Raw genomic sequence first — 25486 nt, forward strand, 5'->3', positions numbered from 1 at the left:
TTCCATGTGGATACACTCAAAATGATCACTCTCCACCCACAATTTATTAGTACTGCTACTTCTCTATTATTCATCATTGTGTTGGATTAAATAACATTTCCGCCCGTTGCTTAAATTATAAGGCACACGGCATGTATACGCGGCCCTATCCTTCCATTTGCATTGACCTCCTTACATTTCGTTCCCCCATTCAATCTCTCATATTTGGACTTGCCGGCCGCGTATATGCATGATTACAGCTGCAAATTCAATCTATCACTTAGTAATTTATTTAAAGACGAATTTTAAAAATAAGTGGATATTATAAGATATTTTTTCACCTTTTATACCATCGTATAGAGACATATATAAGATTTGAAATTTACGGATTCTACAATAATTTTAAGTTAATACACAATAATAATTGTATTTATAATCAAATATTTACAAATAATTAATAGATTTTTTTAATATATATATATATATATATATATATATACAGGGTTCGAGAAAAAAAAAATGAATGGATTTACCTAAACTCACATGTTGTATGCTAGATACACCTTTGCCTCCACAATTGAGTATTTGAACTTGTTAAACATCAGTGGTTTAAGGAATGAGTAGACTCTTTATATTGACTTGGGCAGTCCTCCCTCCCAAGCTACCTTTTGGGGCTAGGCCCAAGATTTATTTCTTTACATGGTATCAGAGCAAGATCCATTCCAATTATTGTTTCCCGATAGTGAGCCCCGTATTAAATTGTCCACGCACCAAATGTCCAGCCCTGAGCATGAGGTGAGCTGTTAAAATATCCCACATCGGTGGTATAAGGGATGGGTGGACTCCTTATATAGACTTGAGCAATTCTCCTCTCAAAAGCTAGCTTTTGGGATTGAATTAGACCAAGATTCATTTCTTTACGGAACTTAATATGCATTTTGTGAAAGTTATATTTTTGTATATCTTTGCTTTCGATCAATCAAAGTTCAACTACTATTCTGTGCAATGTTTTTGCTGGCTCTCCGTTACGCTATTGATGAGAGGCCAATGAACAAAGATAGTTCCCTTTTGAAAACTTCCATTAATTTTTGCCCCAAAATATAGAGAAATAGACAGCCCAACTAATATCATTACTTCTGCTTTGCAAATTAAATGCATACAAGGAGATCTCATTTTTCAAAGTTGGAATTACATGTGTAATTTGACCTGCACTACTTTTATTACTAGTAACTAGTAATCTACTCCTTTCATTTCAAAATAAGTGATGTTTTTAACTTGGACACACTCCTTGAGAAAATTACTCATAAGATGTATTTTTACTTACTCACTCTTAATAATACCTTGAAAAAGATGTAGATCTTAGGTAATTTTTTGATTGTGTAAAACTTCCTTTATTTAAATAAGGGTACAATTGAAAAAATAAAATTAATACCTTCTTGATTATGTAAAACATCATTTATTTTGAAACAAAATAAAAAAGATAAAAACGCTAGTTATTTTGAGATGGAGGGAGTACATTTCACTTGATGCAGATTACATGATTTATTGACCTAAATTCTAGCTAGTTAGCCATTTATTAATTGTCGTTGTAGTCTTATTGAGACTCACTCCGAGCTTCGAACTTATGTAGCAAATTCTTTGTCGTCTTTCCTACGGACATGCACTCATCGAATTTGTTTGGGCTCTACCATTTTGTCATATTACTACTCTCACTATACTAATTTACGTGTTCTGTTTTGATGTAAGTTGTAACGGGTATTAAGGAGAGAAATTTGGTTTGAATATTATGCTAGACCTTTTTTTCAGGCTCACATTTTGTATTCAATTTCACAAACAAACAAGATTTACACTAATAGTTAAAATTGACCTACACTAAGAGGTACATTCAAAATTATGAATTTCACATTTTAATGAAACTTATCTATAAATATCTTTTGAGTGATCTAATAATATAAAAAAATTGTTACACTATAGAGTATAACTTAAAACTCTGTACTTGTTAGTTCCTGTCGCTTAGTCTGCTTCCCCAAAGAGCTAAGAAGACAGCATCATGTTTAGGTGGGTATAATAAAAAATTAAGTGATAAGTTGTCACTAAATTATTGCAGCTGTGAGATCTTAACGACAGAAACATCTAGGAAAAAGTGAAAGGCCCATTTGTCACCTAAGCTTTGTATAAAATTCATATCCTTCTATCAGAATACAGAACCAGACACAAAAGATATCTAAAAATACAAACTTTTCCAAATTCCAAAAACTCAAATTCCCATTTACAACTTGCAAATCTGTAAAAGAACCCTCACAGTTTCATTCATTTTTTTTTCCACAATGGATACAATCAAGTCTTTCAAAGGCTATGGAAAAGTGGACGAGGTTGAAGAACAAGCATTCAGGAAAAAGACCCGTAAACGTCTTATTATCCTACTTGTCTCTGCCGTTCTTCTCCTCATTGCAGTAATAGGCATAGTTGTTGGAACTGTTGTTCACAAAAACAACAAAAACAATGACAATTCCAAGCAAATCCCTTCAACAGCCCAATCCATCGAAACTATCTGCAGCATAACTGAATACAAAGATTCGTGCTTATCAAGCTTATCATCCTCAAATATCACTGATCCAGAAGCACTATTCGTGTTTTCTTTAAAAATCGCAATGGATTCCGTCACAAATCTATCTTCGGTACCAAAAAATTGGTCCAAATTGACTAAGGATCCCAAAGTACAAAGCGCATTGAAAGTATGCGAGACTGTATTTGAGGATGCAATGGATAAGCTTAGCGAATCTGTTTCATCAGTGAAACTGAATGAAGCGCAAAAACTTCTTTCAGGACCAAAAATTGATGACCTGAAAACTTGGTTGAGCTCATCACTTACAGATCAAGAAACATGCTTGGATGCACTCGAAGAAATGAATGCCACATTTATGAATGATGTCAAGCTTTTAATGAAGAATTCGACTGAATATACCAGCAACAGTTTGGCTATTGTAGCTAACATTTTGGGAATTCTAGGTAAATACTGTTAAGATTTGCTTCGCGAATTTCCTTCTTTATTTGGATTCTGCCAGATAATTGTGTTTAATTCGAAAAGTTTTTCTTTTTTATAGCTCTTTACAATAGTTTAGCTATTGTCTCTAACATTTTGGGAGTTCTAGGTAAATACTATTGCCGATCATTTGGTTGGGGAATAAGTTATCTCAGAATTAGTTATTTCGGGATTGTTATTTCACCCTCTCGAGGATAGAAATAACACTGCAAGAGATTAGTTATCCCATGATTTTATTCTAACCAAAAGTGGGATATCAAATTTAATCTAGGGATTTATTATCCCTTATCCTTCGTACCGAACGAGCTCTTAGAGATTGCTCTGAATTTCTTACCTTAGTTGGATTCTAACATAATTGTGTTTTACTTCGAATTTTTATTTATATATTTTTTTTATAGTCCTTTACGTTTACTAGAGTAGCTAACATTTTGGGAATTCCAGGTAAATACAACATTCCAATTCACCGGAAATTGCTGAGCAATGGGTTCCCGGAATGGGTGGGGTCGGGTGACAGGAGACTTATGCAAGAGGTTAACCCGAAACCGGATGTGACAGTGGCGAGTGATGGATCAGGAGATGTTATGACTATTGGAGAGGCAGTGAAAAGAGTGCCTAAAAAGAATAAAACAAGATTTGTGATACATGTAAAGGAAGGTGTATATGTTGAGACTGTAAGAATGGATAAGTCTCTTTGGAATGTTATGATGTATGGAGATGGTAAAACTAAGACTATTATTTCCGGCAGCTTGAATTTCATTGATGGAACTCCGACTTTTGAGACGGCCACATTTGGTAAGTTTTCATCAACCTCTAATATTTTCATGTTTTATTTATAGTAATTTCGTACCAAACACAAATGCAATTGAACTTTTATTACTAGCAACACTGCCATTTGTTAGTTATAGAAATTCAAGGTTACTTGGATTGTTGTTGAACTTACATATGGTTAAGTACTAAATTAGACAAATGAATTATGTTTTTAGGGTAATTATTTTAGGGTAATTAGTTAGATCTTTCCTCTAGTTCTAAAGACTAGTACTAGCTGATTATAAATGTACAACACAAGGTTAAAGGAAGGCTCAACTTTTTTGGTTAAGAAAAAATGAAGTCTAAGATATTATCTCTAAGATTTGTCTCTAAGATATTACTCCTGTATTACATTAGTTTGTATTTTCAAAGGGAATAGTGTGAACTTGGAGTTGCTTAATAGTACATGGGATAGTGAACACGTGGATTCACGATAAGGTGTTAGCCCCTAGCATGTGGGGTGATGGCCTTATCAAATGATTCAGTGTCATCACAATGCACATGGTTTTTTTTGTAACCATGTGAATTGATGCCTCAATTGGCTCAGCCACGTCGAATCAGTTGCTGACTGGTGGAGTAGTTAGCTGAAGCATTAAAATGGCATCAATGTTGATTTGTCATTTGCCTCTCCTTCTGGATTTAGCTTACTGTGTCACTTCTGCTATTACTAGCTGATTATAAATGTACAACACAAGGTTAAAGGAAGGCTCAACTTTTTTGGTTAAGAAAAAATGAAGTCTAAGATATTATCTCTAAGATTTGTCTCTAAGATATTACTCCTGTATTACATTAGTTTGTATTTTCAAAGGGAATAGTGTGAAACCGGAGTTGCTTAATAGTACATGGGATAGTGAACACGTGGATTCACGATAAGGTGTTAGCCCAGCATGTGGGGTGATGGCACTTATCAAATGATTCATGTCATCACAATGCACATGGTTTTTTTTGTAACCATGTGAATTGATGCCTCAATTGCTCGGCCACGTCGAATCGATTCTTGTCGATCGGTGGAGTAGTTAGCTGAAGCATTAAAATGGCATCAATGTTGATTTGTCATTTGCCTCTCCTTCTGGATTTAGCTTACTGTGTCACTTCTGCTATTACTAGCTGATTATAAATGTACAACACAAGGTTAAAGGAAGGCTCAACTTTTTTGGTTAAGAAAAAATGAAGTCTAAGATATTATCTCTAAGATTTGTCTCTAAGATATTACTCCTGTATTACATTAGTTTGTATTTTCAAAGGGAATAGTGTGAAACTGGAGTTGCTTAATAGTACATGGGATAGTGAACACGTGGATTCACGATAAGGTGTTAGCCCCTAGCATGTGGGGTGATGGCCTTATCAAATGATTCAGTGTCATCACAATGCACATGGTTTTTTTTTGTAACCATGTGAATTGATGCCTCAATTGGCTCAGCCACGTCGAATCAGTTGCTGACTGGTGGAGTAGTTAGCTGAAGCATTAAAATGGCATCAATGTTGATTTGTCATTTGCCTCTCCTTCTGGATTTAGCTTACTGTGTCACTGCTATTACTAGCTGATTATAAATGTACAACACAAGGTTAAAGGAAGGTTCAACTTTTTTGGTTAAGAAAAAATGAAGTCTAAGATATTATCTCTAAGATTTGTCTCTAAGATATTACTCCTGTATTACATTAGTTTGTATTTTCAAAGGGAATAGTGTGAAACTGGAGTTGCTTAATAGTACATGGGATAGTGAACACGTGGATTCACGATAAGGTGTTAGCCACAGCATGTGGGGTGATGGCCTTATCAAATGATTCGTTGTCATCACAATGCACATGGTTTTTTTTGTAACCATGTGAATTGATGCCTCAATTGCTCGCCCACGTCGAATCGATTCTTCGATCGGTGGAGTAGTTAGCTGAAGCATTAAAATGGCATCAATGTTGATTTGTCATTTGCCTCTCCTTCTGGATTTAGCTTACTGTGTCACTTCTGCTATTTGTATGGATACAGTTAAATTGCTTTAATAGTGAAAATGATTGGAATAATAGGTGAAACACATTAATGTTACAATTTTACCTGCTAAAATAGTTTAGTTTAATACTACTGGTTAAATGATTGGTTCAAGTTTGTACTTGTATCAGCTGTTGCTGGTAGGGGCTTCATTGCCAGAGACATAGCATTCAAGAACACAGCTGGAGCAAAGAAAGCACCAGGCCGTAGCCATGCGATCAGGGTCCGATCAATCTGTATTTTATCGATGCTCCTTCGATGGCTTCCAGGACACCCTATATGCTCACTCCAATCGTCAGTTTTACCGCGAATGTGACATTACAGGCACAATTGATTTCATCTTTGGTAACGCCGCGGTTGTTTTCCAAAGTTGTAAAATCCAGCCTAGACAGCCACTACGTAATCAGTTTGTCACAATTACGGCCCAAGGAAAAAAAGACCCAAATCAGAATTCAGGCATGTCTATTCAAAAATGTGATCTGTCACCATTGGATGATCTCACAGCTCCAACATACTTGGGCAGGCCCTGGAAGGAATACTCCACTACAGTCATTATGCAGTCCAATATTGCTGCTTTTTTGCATCCTGTTGGTTGGATTGAATGGGTAAAAGGTGTAGAGCCAGCCAGTACAATTTTCTATGCCGAGTATGCGAACACTGGGCCAGGTGCATCTGTGGTCCAAAGGGTTAAATGGGCCGGGTATAAGTCCAAAGATTACACCAGCTCAGGCGGCCCAGTATACCGTACAGGCTCTCATTCAAGGCGATACTTGGTTACCAGCAACGGCTGTGGTGTTTGATTCCACCTTATAGAGATAAATATGGACTAAAGTAAAACAGGTTTGCTTCTCTAGGAAGTAAATTATCAGTTTCTTTTTCATTTAAGAGAAAAAGATCAGTTATTTCGCAATGTAATACTATGTGTATTCTTTTTCTGGTAATAACATTCTTTTAACCCGTATGTAGGAGTATGTTCTATAAAAGCCTTGCAACAAAATTGACAAATGTTGTTTGTAATTTTATAAAAGCCTTGCGAAGAAAATTGACGAACGTTAAGATAAGTCAGCCAAGAAAAGCTCCATAGTTTGTGCCACTAAAGTCTTACATTGGTCGATGAGAGGAAAAAAAAGAAAAAAAAAAAAAGAAACTTCAATGATGTGAAGTCTTTTGGAAGAAACTTGTGTAATCTTGGTTCAAAGCGGATAATATTTCTTAAGTACTTTTTTTCTTTTCATTTTGTTATTTTTGGCTACGCGACATGTGACATGCAATCCAAATAGACATATCCCCGACCTAATGACTTTGGACACAACTTGCCCTCAAGACTCGATGGTTAACGGGAAGCTATAAATTCTCTCACTTGTAGTGTTGGAATTTGGATCAAGGCATAGTCAAAACGTCCTAAATCCATGCTCCCTCCTTGGACGGGGTTGGTTAGTTTTTTATGTGATCCCTTATAAATTTATTTAACCAATTGTATAATTAGGATTGAAAGAAGGATAATCATTTTCAGAGTTTTTCTTACATATTATTTGTCAACACAATGACTGTTTTCCCGGAAAATGGTTCAGTTGAATTTGTGATCGTGATCAAGGACACGTGGATCAAAGTGATCAGTAAAAAAACGTAATATGCAAATATAATCGATATGAACGAAATGTAAACAAAGTAAAGTTAAGAAATAGCCCAAGCCGAGTTAGAACCCAGTGTGAATTCCTCTGGTCAGGCTTGTGATCGGAGACGTAATAAATCAAAGAAGAACTTAAAATGGAGCAATTGTATGATGTATGCTGTGTATTGCACTTGAATTTCGTGTGTTACAATGGGAATGATAATCCCTATTTATACTAAGGCTAGGGGTACATATTCCATTGCGCCCTTGCCAATAATGAGCATTAACTACGTAATAAAGTCAAGCAATAAAGAGGACCATTAAGCCTAATAACACCACACATATAGTGTTAAGCCCAATTTGTAACGGCATTCCGTTGAGCTCTTCTCCGGAGCTACTCCAACGATCTAGTGGTATCTCCGGTATAATGAAGCCACCTTCGGTGAAGCTGTGTGCTGACTCATTCTTGACTTATCCCTTTTGTCACGTGTCGTAATGGCATTGGTCCAGCTGTGTTACACGAATTTAGTCCAATACAATGACATTAAAGTAATTCACTGATCAGGATGATGGCTTTGATCACGCCTATATAATAAAAAAAAAAAGGTTTAAAAAAGCCATAAACAAATACCTAAGAGAATTGAAGAGGCCGAATTACTAATATTTTGCTTGGAGGTCAGAAAATACTAGTGTTAGTATTTATTATTTAGGAAATTAAATAATGTTTTATCACAAGAATTGTATATATAAAAAATATAATCTATCATACCTATTATTTAGCTTCTACTTTCATTAATTTTATTTAAAGAAACCTAAAATTACTGTAATATCTAAATTAATACCGAAAATTAAAGATTTTGGCACACCAATCTCGTGATTAATTTTTAAACTGTTGTTGACTAGTATACTATGGTATTCAAGGGGCGGACGGTGGAATTAGTCGCCATCTACAGCATAATACTGTACACATGAGCATATGAAAGTACCTTTTGTAACGCTACATACATTACAACCCTCACCAATCAGAACAAACTTGTCGGAAAAGAGTGTTATTATCCAAAATTCTATGCCAAACAAAATAGCCTTGTGGAAACGTGGGCAGTAAGTCAAAAGCACACTCGATATCTGCGTAAAAAGTGGTAAAAGAAATTCGTGAATCTTGAAACGTTAACCACTCCTTTACTCTCCGCCCACTGTTCTTTAAATCAGCCTGCGATAAAGTCCCACAATGCGAAGATTCGTAGCTGATAAAGCCAAACATCTCATTAATAAGACCAGGACCACCTGTTCTTCTCCTAGTACCACTACAAACGTTTTACAGCGAGGCACAGCTTCCACATCACCCTCTTCTTCTCAATCTGTTGTTCGTTTTTTGTCGACTGATTCAATGGGTTCAGATTATTCATCTACTCCGCTTACTCTTAACAATGTTAATCCAAAGGTATTCAGGTTTCTTCTTTTCCCTTCCAGTTTGTGCTGTTAATTTTGAATTTTCCCTTTAGTTTGACCGGATTTTTAGGATTTTTCAAGTGTTTTATAATTAATTTCTTTATGATTACATTTAATTGGGGTAATTTTAGTGGTTAAGCAATGGTTCCGGCTTTACAAATTCATCTAGTTTTGTCCAAGTATCAACATCTTTCTCTTCTTTTAATTCTGGTTTCGCGCTGTGTTCATTAGTATTTTTTTTAAATGGTTACTGGCATGGTCTAGTGGTCAATGAATTGGATCGAGAATTATAAGGTCTCAGGTTCGAATCTCAGCAGAAACAAAAAGCATTAGCTCACTTTTCTATCTGTCCAAGCCTTGGTGGATAGAGTTAAAGGCTTGGTGGATAGAGTTATCCGGTATCTGGTGGGAGGTAAGCAGGTACCAGTGGAATTAGTTGAGGTACGCCCAAGCTGCCAGGACATCATGGTTATTAATAAAGAAAAAGTTAAAATAACTAGTTGTAGACCACTTTAATCTCTTCTCAAAAGTAGGATCTTTTCATGTATTTATTCTTTAACATACTTTAATTAACCTGATGCCAAGTGATGTCTAGAAATTATTATACTAAAGCGTTGTGACGTCTTCATGTTTTATTTGTTTCAATTGGGTTGTTTGGGAATCTTGATGTTTTGTTGCGCTCAGCGTCTGATTTGACCCTTGATCATCGACGTGAATGCTATAAGTTTGCCCTGTCCTAACGTAGGATTTTACTGAGTCCTCTACAGTTCAATCACTTGATGTAGTACTAACTTATTGTTGGTTTCAGGTTTTGAAATGTGAGTATGCTGTCCGTGGAGAAATAGTCAACCTTGCTCAGGTAGTTTCAAAATTCGAATTTCTTACACACTAGCTAGAATTATCAATCTGAATTTCAGAATCTTGTTAGTTGCACTAGCACCATTATTTTTTGGGCATGCTTAATCTTGCAAATAAAATAATATATATTGATGGTGTCCTCTGCAATGCATCGTCATGCAGAAATTACAGCAAGACCTCAAGGAGAATCCAGACTCTCATCCCTTTGATGAGGTACCAACTCTTGTGGACTTGGTTTTTTGTTTCCATTTAAGTTATAATATTGCATATCTTACTGAATTTTTCTTCTTTCCCTTTTAACAAAGCTTAATATAGGTTTCATGGAGCTTTATTGTTGTCTAGATCTTTTCTGTACTCATTCCTCTATTTCATGCAGATCTTATACTGCAATATTGGAAATCCTCAGTCCCTGGGTCAGCAGCCTATTACTTTCTTTAGGGAGGTGAGAACTAGCTGTTTGACTCTACGTTATGTTTATTTGTTTCATCGATCAACATCTAAGGAGGCTTCCGTTATTAGGTCCTTGCATTGTGTGACCATCCACTTATTTTGGACAAAAGTGAAACACAAGGTTTGTTCAGGTATGAAGTTTGTCTATCAACCTCGGTGTACCTTGTAGCTCAATGAAACAATTCATGTACGTTAGTTTCTATAGATGTCTGAAGAAGTGGAACTGACATGACTAATTTCCATAGGAAAAATATTTCCCCCCTGTATTTTTCAAACATGGTACAATTAAATGTCCTGCCACTGATGGAACCTTTCGTCCGTGCTTTTTATAGTAAATAATTTGCAGTAGGAGTAAGAATCAAATTTTAATGATTGTATTCTTTTTAATTCTTTTAAGTTAAATGTCAAACTTATAAAACCTAGTGATTTTTATTACAAAATCTGCAAGTGTGCAAAAGTGAACTATGAGGGTGAAGTGAGCCATTCATATATGATGAAATGTTCATGGCTATTCCTTAGAGAAAGCATTCCTTAGAGAAAGCAAAAGGAAAAGCTTGTTGGTGATTTTTCATTTTTCTCTTTTTGATTAATCAAATATCTTTCCTTCGTTTGATAGAGAAATATCTTCCTTCATGTCACACGAGGATAACTCAATCCTTACAAAAGAGACACAATGCAAAACCTTTTCTTTTTCCTCATAAAGTCTAAGCACTTATTTTAGCTTGTAAAGAAGGTCGTGGTAATAATGTTGGAAATTTCTCTCCAGTCTCCATATCAGTTTGGTATTAAATGCTGCATTCCTTCTTCACACAAATGGGAAGTTCCCAAGGGGAGCATGCAACTTGGGGCAATGGGCATAGTCTGGGTGCTGGTTTATGATCACAATCACGTACTGTCACTTTTGTCGGGCCTCTACAACCAGTCAGAAACTGTGAGAAATTGTTATTTGAGGTCTCTCATTATCTCTTTGCTTTGTAGTGCGGATTCAATAGAACGAGCTTTCCAGATCCTCGATCAAATTCCTGGTAGAGCAACAGGTGCATACAGCCACAGTCAGGTGACTATATCTTCTATTGTATTGTCCTAGATTTGCAACCAGTATAATCATAGAACTTATTCTTCTGTTTGCTAAATCTAGGGCATCAAAGGATTACGCGATACAATTGCATCTGGTATCGAAGCTCGTGATGGATTCCCTGCTGATCCAAATGATATTTTCTTGACTGATGGTGCAAGTCCAGCGGTAAGCTATATTGATCTCATAAAGTAATGCGTACAGCTTTGAGAGAATTAACTAAAAGAATAGCAAGATGTTTATAATGTTGATTTTTCATCTTCTATTCAGGTTCACATGATGATGCAGTTGCTCATTGGGTCAGCGAATGATGGAATTTTCTGTCCTCTCCCCCAATATCCTCTTTATTCCGCTTCAATTGCCCTCCATGGTGGCACTCTCGTAAGTGCATTTGCTGCAACTTATGGTTGACCACTGATAGTTGTATAATTGGCTTTGAATGCAACTATTAGATCTTTGTAAAAAAATAAAATTAAAAAAAATGATATTAATAGGCTAGGTTGACCTTCTTACTTACGGAAGAGATTATTGTAACTAATTAGTAATGAGAATGACCCTATTGACTGACTCTTCAGTTGAAGGTAATCCACGCAGGATCCTCTTATGTATGCTTTTATTTATTATTTTAGGTTCCTTATTATCTTGATGAGGAAACAGGATGGGGACTTGAGGTCTCAGAGCTTGAGAATCAGCTGAAAACTGCAAAATCCAAGGGTATTAACGTTAGGGCTTTGGTTGTGATCAATCCAGGCAACCCAACTGGGCAGGTAACGGTTTTATAGATTTTGGAATCTCATCGTACCTTTTTTATGGATGATGTGATTTATGTTGTTCAATGAGAACCTACTGTGATGGAAAATGCTGGTCTTCCTTTTCCCAATAGTATTTCAGAATGGCATGAATAGTTTTCTATGTATACCTTAGGTTCTTGCAGAGGCCAACCAACGAGAAATTGTGGAATTCTGCAAGAAAGAAGGCCTCGTTCTTCTAGCGGACGAAGTGAGTTTATTCCCCTTTAGATGCTTCTTTCTTGATTCTGACAAATTCTTTTTCTTCCATGGGAATTTACCAGTGATTCTCCACTTATTTGGGCGGGTTCACAATCTTTTTCATTCCTGAGTATTGTGCAATTAATATTTAAATTATAAGTCTTCTTGTATCTTGTGGAACTCATGCAGGTGTATCAGGAAAATGTTTATGTGCCTGAGAAGCAGTTCCACTCATTTAAGAAAATTGCGCGCTCAATGGGATTTGGAGAAAAGGACATCTCTTTAGTTTCTTTTCAGTCTGTGTCGAAAGGTAGATATTACTGCCTCAACCTTCCGTCTCTTGTTGGCTGTCTTTCTCTTTCGTTTGTTTGCATGTCACAAAGTAATGGGGGAGAAGGGGGAAAGGGGCGGGTTTTCATTTTCACAAATGCATCTGATATTTTTAATCTTTTAATCCTTTGCTGTTGCTAACTTTCTTTCTTTACTGAGTTTAGGATTCTATGGAGAGTGTGGGAAGCGAGGAGGTTACATGGAGGTTACTGGATTTAGCCCTGAGATAAGGGAACAGATATACAAAGTGGCATCTGTCAATCTGTGTTCCAACATTTCTGGTCAAATTCTTGCAAGCCTCGTCATGAGCCCCCCAAAGGTTGGTAATCCTATGTTTGTGTAATACATGGGCATTGCATTCAGAAAGAGGAGTGAAATTGATATTGGGACTGACCCCAACTAGCTTGGGATTGAGGTGCAGTTGTTAAAAGGAGTGGGGTCTCCACCTTCATCAATAGAATATTTTGGAAGTGGTAGTTATAGAATCTATACCCAGAATGAGTAGCTCAATGACTTTCTCGCTAATTATGTCAAGTTGTTTCTGAGTCTCTTGCTACAGTTCAAATATGAATTTTGGTACAAGGATAATTGCATGAGGGAATTAGATGTACGATAAGGAGTTTTTTTATCATGTTGGTATGATAGTAGCAGGATTAAAATTTTCATAGATAACAATCTTTTTCAGATCATGGTAAAAAAAATATAAACCAGAGCAAGAGATTATATGGATCAGGAAAAATTATCTGAAGTGACGAAATCTACAAAAACTGACTTGAAATCTGCAGAAAGAAAAGACATATTCAAGTGGAAGTAGGGGAGGGAGGGATGGACATAGATAAATTGGTGTTGTGGAAAGGTCGGAGATTGTGGCTTTGGAGATAGGAAAAGGACATCGAGGCTTAGGTACGTCTTCAGGGCGTGGAAAGTGGGAGGAGGGAGATTGTTCCCTTCGGCTTCGGAGATGAGGAAAAGAAGATTGGGGCTTATGAATGTCTTCGGAGTGTTGGAGGAGGAAGCGACAAGCTAAGTGATGGTGTCTGCATAGGTGGCACGTGGTAGCTGGTTGTGCCTAGGCCTTTATGGAGGAAGAAGAGGGAAAAAAAGGGAAAGGAAAGGAGAAAAAGAGAGAAGGGTGTCCTCTGTGAGTAATTGTTGCCCCCTTATCATGGATTATAATCATCCGATGGCCTAAAAGTCCCAATTGGGTGTTGTAGATTCATACCGAATTTGGTGACCTCATGGCAAAATCAACTTTGTTTGATGAAGTAATTACTTTCTGTCAGATTGAATAAACCCTTTTTGGTCTGGACTGCTGGAACATTTTTTAATGTGTAGGTGTATCATACTCTTTTATGTGATGAGCTAAACATTAGGTGTCACTAGAGTGATATGCACTCAGCTTTTTTCTATAAACTTAGAAGCTTGTTGGGAGGTTCGTTCTATCTGTGTTATAGATGCTTGATTATCAGCACTGCTCTATTGATTTCTGCAGGTGGGTGATGAATCATACGTGTCTTTTGCTGCTGAGAAAGAAGGGATACTCTCATCCTTGGCAAGGCGTGCAAAGGTCAGCAGAATCGGCATATCTAACTGGTGGTGACTAAATAATAAACTAGTTTGTTTTGGTGAAGTAGTGGAGTTGTTTTCTGGATCATGAACCTTGCATCTGAAAAGAAGGGCTGGTTAAAGTAGGAAGAAAAAAGGATATGTGAAATTTTCTCAAAAAAAGTTGTCCCAAAATAATTTCCTCTAGAGTTCCATTTCAGCTTTTCAAAAATGGCATCTAAAATTTTTGCCTCCTTTTGGTGAATTTTCTGTGTCTTAACTGGTACATTTTCTGTTTTTCTTCTGTGTCTGGCAAATTTTTTGACTAATTTGTCAACAGACACTAGAAGATGCATTCAACAGTTTGGAGGGAATAACATGCAATAAAGCAGAGGGCGCAATGTATCTGTTTCCACGTATTAACTTACCTGACAAAGCAATAAAAGCAGCAGAAGAAGCTAAAACTGCACCAGATGCCTTTTATGCTAAGCGTCTCCTTAATGCCACTGGAATTGTTGTTGTCCCAGGCTCTGGATTTGGCCAGGTGATTGTTATATTTTTTGACCACTTGCATCATGATAGTCATAGTATTAATATGGTTGGTAACTGTCACCATTAATTTTAGAAAAACGTAGATGGCTTTCACCCGGATGATTAAACATCAACAGACAAAACTTAATAAGCAGTTCCTAAACAGTTTGAATATCTTTACCTTCAGAAGGAAAAAAACTTTCTTTACCTTCAGATAGGTTTAATGAAAAATGAATCGCGAAAAGAAATTGGGCAGACAAATTTGGAGGATTAGGAAAAAAAAGACAACTGTTTCTGCAATCAAGGTTTGTCTTATTCGAGTAATGTTCCTTTTGTCAAGACGCTGATTAGTCTGTCTACCTGGTAGACGTTAAAATTTCATTCTGTTGTAAGTTGAGATGCTAGATGCTGACATCAGGAAGAAAAGAATGCAGTACCACACGGTATCTTCTAAAATAATGAGATGGGGATGACTTTTGGTGCAAAAGAATCACCTCACCAATAGAAGAAACTACTTATCAGAAAAGAAACACCTTACCAATAGAGAAGAAACTGTTTATTTGTTGAGCACTAAGGATATTTTGTTATACTACCATTTATTGAGAAATGTTGGTTTTCACTAAATCTTTATTTTGCCTGTTGTTTCTGTGTAGCGTCCTGGAACGTGGCATTTTAGGTGCACAATATTACCGCAAGAAGAGAAGATACCAGCTATTGTATCTCGTCTTACAGAATTCCATAAGCAGTTCATGGATGAATTCCGCGGCTAAGGAATCTGGGAGTACATTCTATTGGAGCCTGATTATAGAGAATTTTGAATAAGCCATCTTTGTATGTTTTGTTTCCATCCTCACCAAAAACAATTCAGTAGTGAAAGCTGATAGGATTATTTGGCACAAGAAGTTGGGGTTAGTTTATTCTGGTCTTATTTGTATTTGACTCGACATTGATCTTCCTTCCTTCTAGCTGATCAATGTGAAGATTGTTTTGTATGCCAAACAGGTTAAGCTAAGCTTTAGCCGAAGTTGACATGGTTAATCAAATTTAAACGTCTTGGTCTTTTTGCAATTGAAGCTTATAACACAGGCAGTGTTTGTCACTTTCAATTAGTATACTCAAGCCGACCAAGTCCAGTTTTATACCATCACTGTGTAAGTGTATATGGTTATGGTTGCATGTGCTTTTAGCCATTAGAGCACTAAAGCAGTTGGTTTAGAGAAGACTCTGTTTCCTTGGTTTTGATAGCTGAGAAATTTTTGAGGACAAATGGTGCATGATTCAAAACTTGGTGTATGATGGATAACCTTTTTACTCTTTCCCACTTAGATATAGAGCTTTTATCTGCAGTAGGATTCGAACACACGATATGCACCTAAGTCGCACATCATGTGTAGTTTTCTTTTTTTCAATTGAAATCACATGGCAGCTGAAATTCTTTTATGCACTCCGCTGGACTATTGAACGCATGGTTAATCTTAATAGCTAACATAAATTATAAAGGAAATGTAACATCAAATCTAAGGGGTATAAGTAAAATGCATATCACTTAGATTCGATAATTCAAAGTTAAATGCATATCACTTCACCATGGTTAAGTGTTAAAAAAGGTATAATCTTAATAGCTAACATCAATTATAAAGGAAATGTGACCTCAACTCAAGGGTAAATACTTACCCATGTCCAAAGTTTACACCTAACTAAACAATTAATCTTAGAGTCTATAAATCAAAGTTAAATGCATATCACTTAACCATTGTTAAGTGTTAAAAAACGTATATACAAGCCATATATCATACATTCGTTGACTTGATATTGTAAACATATAATGCGGATAAATTTGTGAGAGGAAGCAACTTTCGAGAAATACTATGTTGCAAATCGCAGTTTCTCACTTGCGGGCAATGTAAGCATGGCTACGATTAAGGAGGTTGTTCCAGGTGCTTAAAGGGTGGTACATAGCTGTTGTTGGCCGTTGGTCAGTTGAAGGTAGGAGGGAAACTAAAGTTTTATTTAGTTCACATTAGTCCAAACAGGTTATAAGTTGACAGTTTAGTCCTTGACATTTTTATTTCTGTTTCAATTTAGTCCTAATTCAGATAGTAAGGTGTAGAGAGAATAAAAATTAGTTCAAACAAATTTCATAATGGGAGAAGTTTTCATAGCAGAAGAAATTTCATCAGCAAGACCCACCTCTTCATCACATCCTTTGTGCTCTTATTCTTCAATCTTCACCATGCATGATCTATTCATCCACTCCTATCACTCTTAACAAACTTAATCCTAAGGTAATTCTTTCCTCTTTCTTCTTTTGCCTTCCATTCCTCTCATGTCACTCTATAGGGTCGAATCACGTGATCTAGTTTAAAACATGTGATATTTGGAATAAAATAGTTAGAAAAGGATATTTGGAAATTGACTTGTGTTTGAACATGTATTTAGTTTGAAAAAAAAAAGTTGAAATTTTGTGATTGAAAAAAAAAAAAAAAATCACTTGAAAAACAGGTCAAAACTAATTTTTCGATTTCGAAAAATCAGTCCAATGTATAATAAGACACTGTTACGATTTTACTTTTTTGAAAAATTTGAATGGACAAACGAGAGCTAACGTCAGATAGTTGTTTATTTGTTTCAGGTTTTGAAATGTGAATATGCTATCCGCGGAGAAATTATCACCCATGCTCAGGTAGTTCCCAAACTCAGATTTTACACACTTGCTGGCATTGTCACTCTAATTTCAGTTGAAATTCGTTTTCTCAGCTTTTCGGGTAAAAAAGTTTCCACCGATTTTTGAAACAAATGGTAACTTATTCGGTAGAACCCAGTAGTTTTAGTTCAATCTTGTATTTTGGCTTAAGAAATTCATTCAGTATGTCTAAAGTAATTTAGAACTTAGTAATTCATAAGAACTAAAATACTGAACTCATATCAAATTCTGGATCCGCATTTGACCTTATTTATCTTACAAATCCAAGAAAAAGGAAACACGTCTACAATGTATTGATGGTGTCCTGTATAATGCCTTTATCCTGCAGATATTACAGCAAGACCTCAAGGAGAATCCAGGCTCTCATCCCTTTAATGAGGTACTAACTCTTGTAGACTTTGTTTTTTTCGTTTCTTTTGAAGTACTAATAATGCATTATTCTTCTTTCCCTTCTAACAAAGATCAATTATAGGTGACCTGGAGCTATTTTAGTCATCTAAATATTTTCCGTACTCATATTCTCTAATTGATGCAGATATTATACTGCAATATTGGAAATCCTCATTCACTGGGCCAGCAGCCTATTACTTTCTTTAGAGAGGTGGGAATGAATTGTTCAATTCTAGATTCTGTTTTTTGTAATCTCATGGAGTGATTTCTAAGGAGGCTTCGTTTATAAGGTCCTTCCATTATGTGACCATCCACTTATTTTGGATAGAAGTGAAACAAAAGCTCTGTTCAGGTATGAAGTTTGTCTATCAACCTTGGGAAGATCCAATTATATTGATTTTGAAGCTTCTGAGATGATCGATTTCTGCTTATTTTGCCACCTAATTCATATGGTGCACGTTTTCTACATTTTTTTGTTGTTGTAAAGTAAATGCAAGTGGCTATCACTTTTCTTGTTCTTTAAATTAGGGAAATGCAGTCTTTTTATGCTAGGTGTGCTTCACCAATGATTTATCAATCTATCCATTCCTCATTGTCATTGACTGAATTTTTTCGTCATTCATTGAAATCAGTGAAATGCAGTGCTGTAACTGTTGTTATGCAACGATGTGCTTCTTTATTGAGTTATCAATCCGTCCATTGTTGTTATTGACATAATTCATAGTAGTATATTTTCCTTATTACGATTATAGTTATTCACCTTTTGTTTTCAAATTTGGTAAGTTTTAGTTGCTAGATTCTTTCTAAATATCATTGTATCCTTTGTGGCTTACACCTGAAGAGAAACAGAGACCCTTGATTCTTGAAGTATTGGTCACAACTATAAAAGAGTACGATGAATAATTCTCATCAACTTCAGCCATATTCTACAAGATTTTTGGTATAAATGGCCTTCTCTCTTTGTTTTGTAGTGCGGATTCTATAGAACGAACTTTCCAGATCCTCGACCAAATTCCTGGTAGAGCAACAGGTGCATACAGCCACAGTCAGGTGACTATCTTCTATTGTATTGTCCTACATTTGAAGCCAGTATAATCATAGAACTTATTCTTGTGTTTGCTAAATCTAGGGTATCAAAGGATTACGTGATAAAATTGCCTCTGGTATCGAAGCTCGTGATGGCTTCCCTGCTGATCCAAATGATATTTTCTTGACTGATGGTGCAAGCCCAGCAGTAAGTTATATAGATCCCCAAGTTATTCATACAGCTATGACAGAAGTAACTCAAAGAAATAGCACAATGGTGACAATTTTGGTTCCTTCATCTTCTATTCAGGTTCACATGATGATGCAGTTGCTTATCGGGTCAGAGAATGATGGAATCCTCTGTCCCATCCCCAATATCCTCTTTATTCTGCCTCAATTTCCCTCCATAGTGCACTCATGTACGTGTTTTTGCTCGCTATTAAAGTTAATTAATGCTAGTTGTGTAGTTAGATTTGAATGAGATTCTTTTATTAAAACTTAATTTAACCTACTCACTCTTGGAAGATATTACCTTTTTTCCCTTGGATTATTGAGAAACCCCCAAGGGTCAGTGACGTATAGTATGAAACTCAGGTGGATGATGGGGCCGCCTGTCTACGCTCCTCCACTTAAACTCAGAAGAGATTGTTTCAAACAATTTTTAAAGAAATATCTGACCTGATTAAATTTGTATCTTCAGTTGAACAGATAAAATACAGAAGCTGAAAAACAAATGTTTGTGATCGTTGGCTTTTTGGTGTAATCGTCAAAATGTAAAGGATGAACACGGCTTGCTGTAGTTTATAGATACATTACAGGAGTAGGTTTTTGTACCATGGAACCCTCTCTTACTGTTTTTTGGTTATGAGGGATTCCTAGACAGTGTACTGACTTTGCACTTTCCTAGTGCCAGGCTGCTTGTTTTATTAATGCTTACTAACCTTTCAAAAAAAAAAAAAAAAGAATTACTCTTCAGTTGAAGGTAATCCATGCAGAAGCCTCTTATGTATGCTTTTATCTGGTGTTAGGTTCCTTATTATCTTGATGAAGAAACAGGTTGGGCACTTGAGATCTCAGAGCTTGAGAATAAGCTGAAAACTGCAACATCAAGGGGTGTTAACCTTAAGGCTTTGGTTGTGATCAATCCAGGCAACCCAACTGGGCGGGTAATGGTTTATAACATTTTGGAAGCTCTCTTTTTATTTTTTATGGACCACGTTATTTGCATCATTTAACGAGAGCATACAGTGGTGGAAAGTTTTGTCCTCCCTTCCCTGCAAATATTTAAGAATCTTTACATGTGTCATGATTAGTTCTCTATGTATGCCTTAGGTTCTTGCTGAGGCCAACCAACGGGAAATTGTGGGAATTCTGCAGGAAAGAAGGCCTTGTTCTTCTGGCTGATGAAGTGAGTTAATTCCCCTTTAGATGCTTCTTTGCTTGAATCTGACATATTCTTTTGTTGAATTTGAGTACCAGTGATTCTGCAGGTTAACAATCTTTTTCATTTCTGAATGTTGTGTGATTAATGTTCAACATTGTAAGCAATCTCATATTTTGTGGAACCTATGCAGGTGTATCAGGAGAACGTTTATGCACCTGACAAGCAGTTCCACTCATTTAAGAAAATATCCCTCTCTATGGGTTATGGAGAAAAGGACATCTCTTTAGTTTCTTTTCACTCTGCCTCAAAAGGTACATACAATAGCATCCATTCCTCCCTCTCTGATTGGTTGTCTTCCTCTTCTGTTTGTCTGGATGTTAGGAAGTCGTGGGGAAGAAGGGGGTTAAGGTGGTGGTATTTCATTTTTACAAATGTATCTGAACTTTCTACTGCTGTTGCCAACTTTTCTTAACTGGCTTTAGGATACTATGGTGAGTGTGGAAAGCGAGGAGGCTACATGGAGTTCACTGGATTTAGTCCTGATATAAGGGAGCAGATATACAAAGTGGCATCCGTCAATCTGTGTTCCAACATTTCTTGTCAGATTCTTACAAGCCTCATCATGAGCCCTCCAATGGTTGGTAACGCCATGTTCCAAAGTGGCATTCCCAGCATGTTAGCTCAACATTTCTGGCTTATCTGGTCAGGTAGGATCTGAGTCTTTCAGATAGGAGCTTTGGTATGAGGACAATATTGCATGAGAGGGATAGGTTATGTCTAATATCGATCTCCAGATGCATCAGTCTGGAGTTATGAAACCATAATGATTGTGTGTTAAAAGGGTACGAGATAGACCTAAAATCACATGGGTAACTGGTTCTGCCGTAGGCTTTCTAGGAGGAAGAAAAGGGAAAGGATAAAGTGAGAGAAGGGCAAGTCCTCAGAGGAATTGTCGTCCCCTTATCCTGGTTAATAATCCTCCCCTGCCAAAAAGTCCCCAAATGAGTGTTGTGGATTCATCCCAAATCTGGCAATCTCATGGTCTAAACATCGAATTAGGTTGATAAAGTAATTGCTTCAATGAATTAAGATTGCCAGAACATTTTTGCAAATTTTGTATGTATCACACTCCTTTGCATGGTAAGATAAAACTAGATGTCAGTGGCATGAACTCAGCTCTGATTGTAAACTTTGAAGCTTGATGTGAGGTCCTTTATATTCGTGTTATAGACTGACTATCAGCACTTGTCCATTGATTTATTCAGGTGGGCGATGAATCCTACGAGTCTTTTTCTGCTGAGAAAGAAGCAATACTCTCTTCCTTGGCAAGGCGTGCAAAGGTCAGTAGAATTGACATGTACGACCGGGATTCACAAAATAAACTATTAGTTTGTTTCGCTGAAGGGGTTGAAGTTGTTTTCCGCTCACGAACCTTGGATTTGAATAGAAGATGAGCTTAAAATAGCACGCAAAGATGGTGTCTGAAATTTTCCCCAAAAAATGTGTCCCAAAATTTTTCTGCTAAGTTTTCATTTCAGCTTTCTGAAAAAACAATGTCTGAAATTTCTTTCACTAGAGTTCCATTTAAGCTTCCTTTTGGTGAGTTTTCTCAGTCCAATTGATGCAATTTCTAGTTTTCTTAATATGTTACCAAAAAAATTCAACTTATTCGTCAACAGATGCTAGCAGATGCATTCAATAGTTTGGAGGGAGTAACATGCTATAAAGCAGAGGGCGCATTGTATTCATTTCCACGTATTAACTTACCTAGCAAAGCAATAAAAGCAGCAGAAGAAGCTAAAACAGCACCAGATGCCTTTTATACTCGGCAACTCCTTAATGCCACTGGAATTGTTGTTGTCCAGGCTCCGGATTTGGCCAGGTGATCATTACATTTTTGCCCACTTGCTTCATCCTATTCCTAGTTTTACTCTTGATTCCTAATCTGTTGTTACTGATATTCAAAGCATAGTCTCCATTTCTTTGTCAATAGTTTGTAACTGTCATCACTCATTTAAAAAAAAATGCACATTAAACATTAAGAGAGACAACTTAAGTAGCATTGCTCAGAACACTTTGATTATCTTTACTTTCAGAAGTGTCTAATTAATTGGAAAAAGATATTGCGAAAAGAAAATTGGGCAAATAAAAGAAGAATCAAGAATGCTACTCCACATAGTATCTTCTAAATAATGAAAAGGTGATGATTTTTGGTGCAAAAGAAGCACGACTTCCAGGTAGAGAATAGAAACTGCTGATTGTTTGAGAACTGATGGGGAATTTTGTGAGATTAATGTTTATTTAGAAATGCTCGTTGTCACTAAATTTTCATCTGCTTGTTGCTTCTGTGAATCGTCCTGGAACGTGGCATTTTAGGTGCACAATATTACCGCAAGAAGAGAAGATGCCAGCTATTGTATCTCGTCTTACAGAATTCCATAAGCAGTTCATGGATGAATTTCACGGCTAAGGTATCTGGGTACATTCTATTAAAGAGAATTTTGAATAAGCACATCTGGCATGCTTGTTTTATTTTTCATCTTCACCAAAAACAATCGTTCTTCAGTAGTGAAAACTGATAGGATTGTTTGACACTTCATACTAAAGGTTGTTTATCCTTTAATCTTATTTGTTGTATTTGACCTGATATCTATCATTCGAGATGATCAATGTGAGACTGTTTTGTAACTAAAATCTCTAATCTACCTATATAATAGGAAATTCCTCCTTGAATATGTTACATACAGTTGCGGATCCAGGATTTTCATTCAGGAGTTCGAAAAAAATAACAAAAGCTAAATATAGAAAAAAATGTTGTCGATGGGAATTGAACCTAGGGCGTTAGAGACAATTTTGAACACCCTAGACCGCTTGAGCTAACCTTTTGTATTTGTTTAGGGTATTCAAAAGTTAATATATGTACATAACACAGAAAATCTATCCTATATATACACTGTAATTTTTTGCCGAGTGTGTTCCCGAGCACCCTCGGCACCCTCTAAATCCGCCCCTGGCTGCATATGTAAAGACAAGATGTGAATATAGTTACTTTTTGTGTTACTTATTTCTACAAAAAGTTTAAATTATTCAAAATAATTTATCAACATCTTAGAACCGACTTCCATTTGAATATAATAAAAACTTAACTTGCTTAAATTGGTGTTTTAAAACGAACTGGACAGTAGAATTGGTACTCCTTGCATCCATTTTATGTGAAAGTGTTACTGTTTGGAGAGAGGTTTTTGAAATAATTTTCTCAATTTCTTGTAGATATTTTGATACATTAGCCATGTCAACTTGTTGTACTTTTTGTGTCATTTTCAAATATATAAATTTTATTTAAAATTTTTGCAGAATTTATACTGGAATTCATAGTCAAAATAAAATGTTTTAATCCTCTTCCTTAGAACACTTTCATATAAATTGGGAGAAAGCTAGTGCGTAATAGAAGTATAATGTTGAACTTCAAATAAAGCTTAACAGTAATTTTCTGTTTATGGTATCTTATTCTGAAACGTCAATCAACATCAGATAGAGGCGTGCTAACTTTGAAAAAGAAGTTAAAAAATTACTGAAAGTACATTTTGTGTGTGTGCCAAAAAATTTAAGAGTAAAGTACATTTTATGTGTGAGCGAAAAGAAATAAGAGTATCTTTAAGGTGGTGTCTTTTATGGTTGTCTTATTATTAGGCTAAGATTCCCTATAGCAATGGCTATTTGGTTTTGGACCAAAAAGAAAAAAAATGGCCATTTGGAGGCTCGAATTATTTTGTTACCCTAGAGGTTAGTGCTGCTTTTACTTGTATGCCAGCACCTTTGAAAAAGGCAATTGAAAAAGTGAAATAAATCGAACTAGTATTAAATAACATTCATTTGCAGGTAAGAAAAATTGACCTTTTTACCTAGTGAATAAAAAAAAAAGGAAAAGGGTCAAAAACACCCCTCTATTTTAGAAAAAGAGCTAAAAATATCTTCCGAACTTATTTTGGGTCAAAAATGCCCCTCCCATCCTTAAAGTTTTTAAATATACCCCTGTCTTGAAGGAAATTATCCCTCAAAGTAATCCGAAATCATTTTTTAAATTTCCTCCACCATTTAAATCGGATTCAACTAAATAATAACCCATAAAATACTTAGGGAGTAAAGGGATCTTATGGGTTATTATTTAGTTGGATCGGGTTTAAATGATGAAACAGGTTTAAAAAATGATTTCGGGTTATTTTGGGGGATAATTTTCGTCAAGACAGGAGTATATTTGAAAATTTTAAGAATATGAGGGATATTTTTGACCCAAAATAAATTTGGAGGATATTTTTAGTCCTTTTTCTAAAGTAGAGGGGTATTTTTAACCCTTTTCCCTAAACAAAATCTGTCATGGTACTGTCATGTATCCAAAAGAAATCTATCAAACATCATCACCTATACCTTCTCTTTTTCAGTTTTCTTGTTTGAGGTCCTCTCTTTTTCCGTAGTGTAAAAGCTTGTCAGATAGACCTTGGATGTTTTTGTCTTCATGTCTAATTTGGAAACCATGCAGACCAAGAATCTTAAAAAGCCCTTGTCACAGCTAAGGCATTTTGGTACTAATTATACATCGGAGCATAAAAATATTTGAAAATTCTTAGGTAATCATATTTTTATATTTTTAGTGGTGTCATGTTATGGTCAGTGCTTAATAACGTCAATTTTTAATTGTTGCAACTCTCTTTGGAAAGTTAAGTATTTATCATAATAAGATAAACTACCAATCTAAATCTTACTCCCTCGTTCACTTTTACTTATCCGCTATTTCAAATATAAATTTTTACTTTTACTTGTTCATTTTTGCATATCAACAGAAAAATAATTTATTTTTTCTGTTTTACCCTTAGCATTAATTGCTCATTTCAAATTATTTTCTAATTTCAATACAATTATACACCAATTAATATGGGTATTATGATAAAATATGCACTTCATTGATTATTTCTTAAGAAGTGTGCAAATAGCGGACAAGTAAAATAGTGCACAGTTTTTCTACAATCTGATTAGTGCCGCTTTCATTGAACATTGGGGGTACAATTATTGCATCAAAGTTGGCAGCTTAAATGAGAAGCTTTGCGGAAATTGCCAGAATCTCCGTAGCAGTTGATGGTCCCAAGACATTTAAAATCAAATCAATAAATCAAACATATGAATATGATAAATTAATGAAGTTAGCTTGTATAGCTGACAGGATAAAGGATATTGTATATTTCAAGTTACTCACTTCACTTTTTATAGGCAGTTAATTATATTTATGTCAAATAATTCATTTACATTATCAAAATGTGTAAAAGTTAAAATCCAAG

At 35.8% G+C, this 25486-nt stretch overlaps 2 protein-coding genes and 1 pseudogene across 3 annotated transcripts; all 3 read left to right on the forward strand.

The window, feature by feature from the left end:
* Positions 1–2099: 2099 nt before the first annotated feature.
* On the forward strand, positions 2100–6774 carry LOC132055262 (pectinesterase 3). The gene is given in 5 exon segments (XM_059446988.1): positions 2100–2988; positions 3464–3814; positions 5945–6003; positions 6005–6520; positions 6522–6774. Coding segments are annotated over 5 exon segments (1713 nt in total). The 5' UTR covers positions 2100–2306; the 3' UTR covers positions 6627–6774.
* Positions 6775–8430: 1656 nt separating this feature from the next.
* Positions 8431–15720, forward strand: LOC132055266 (alanine aminotransferase 2-like). Of its 2 annotated transcripts, XM_059446994.1 has the most exons (15): positions 8435–8866; positions 9683–9733; positions 9895–9945; positions 10109–10174; positions 10252–10313; positions 11161–11239; positions 11321–11425; positions 11528–11638; positions 11887–12024; positions 12182–12256; positions 12436–12556; positions 12741–12895; positions 14069–14143; positions 14462–14665; positions 15306–15720. In XM_059446994.1, the coding sequence occupies exons 1-15, from the start codon at positions 8654–8656 to the stop codon at positions 15420–15422; spliced, it is 1623 nt and encodes a 540-aa protein (XP_059302977.1). In that variant the 5' UTR covers positions 8435–8653; the 3' UTR covers positions 15423–15720. The 2 variants fall into 2 exon arrangements, with proteins under 2 accessions (XP_059302978.1, XP_059302977.1); XM_059446995.1 differs by lacking the exon at positions 14069–14143 and having other exon boundaries at positions 8431–8866.
* A 1138-nt stretch (positions 15721–16858) lies between these two features.
* Positions 16859–22704, forward strand: LOC132055267 (alanine aminotransferase 2, mitochondrial-like; annotated as a pseudogene).
* The last annotated feature ends 2782 nt before the right edge of the window (positions 22705–25486 follow it).

The sequence above is a fragment of the Lycium ferocissimum genome, chromosome 5 (genome assembly GCF_029784015.1).
Source record: "Lycium ferocissimum isolate CSIRO_LF1 chromosome 5, AGI_CSIRO_Lferr_CH_V1, whole genome shotgun sequence".
Taxonomy (NCBI): domain Eukaryota; kingdom Viridiplantae; phylum Streptophyta; class Magnoliopsida; order Solanales; family Solanaceae; genus Lycium; species Lycium ferocissimum.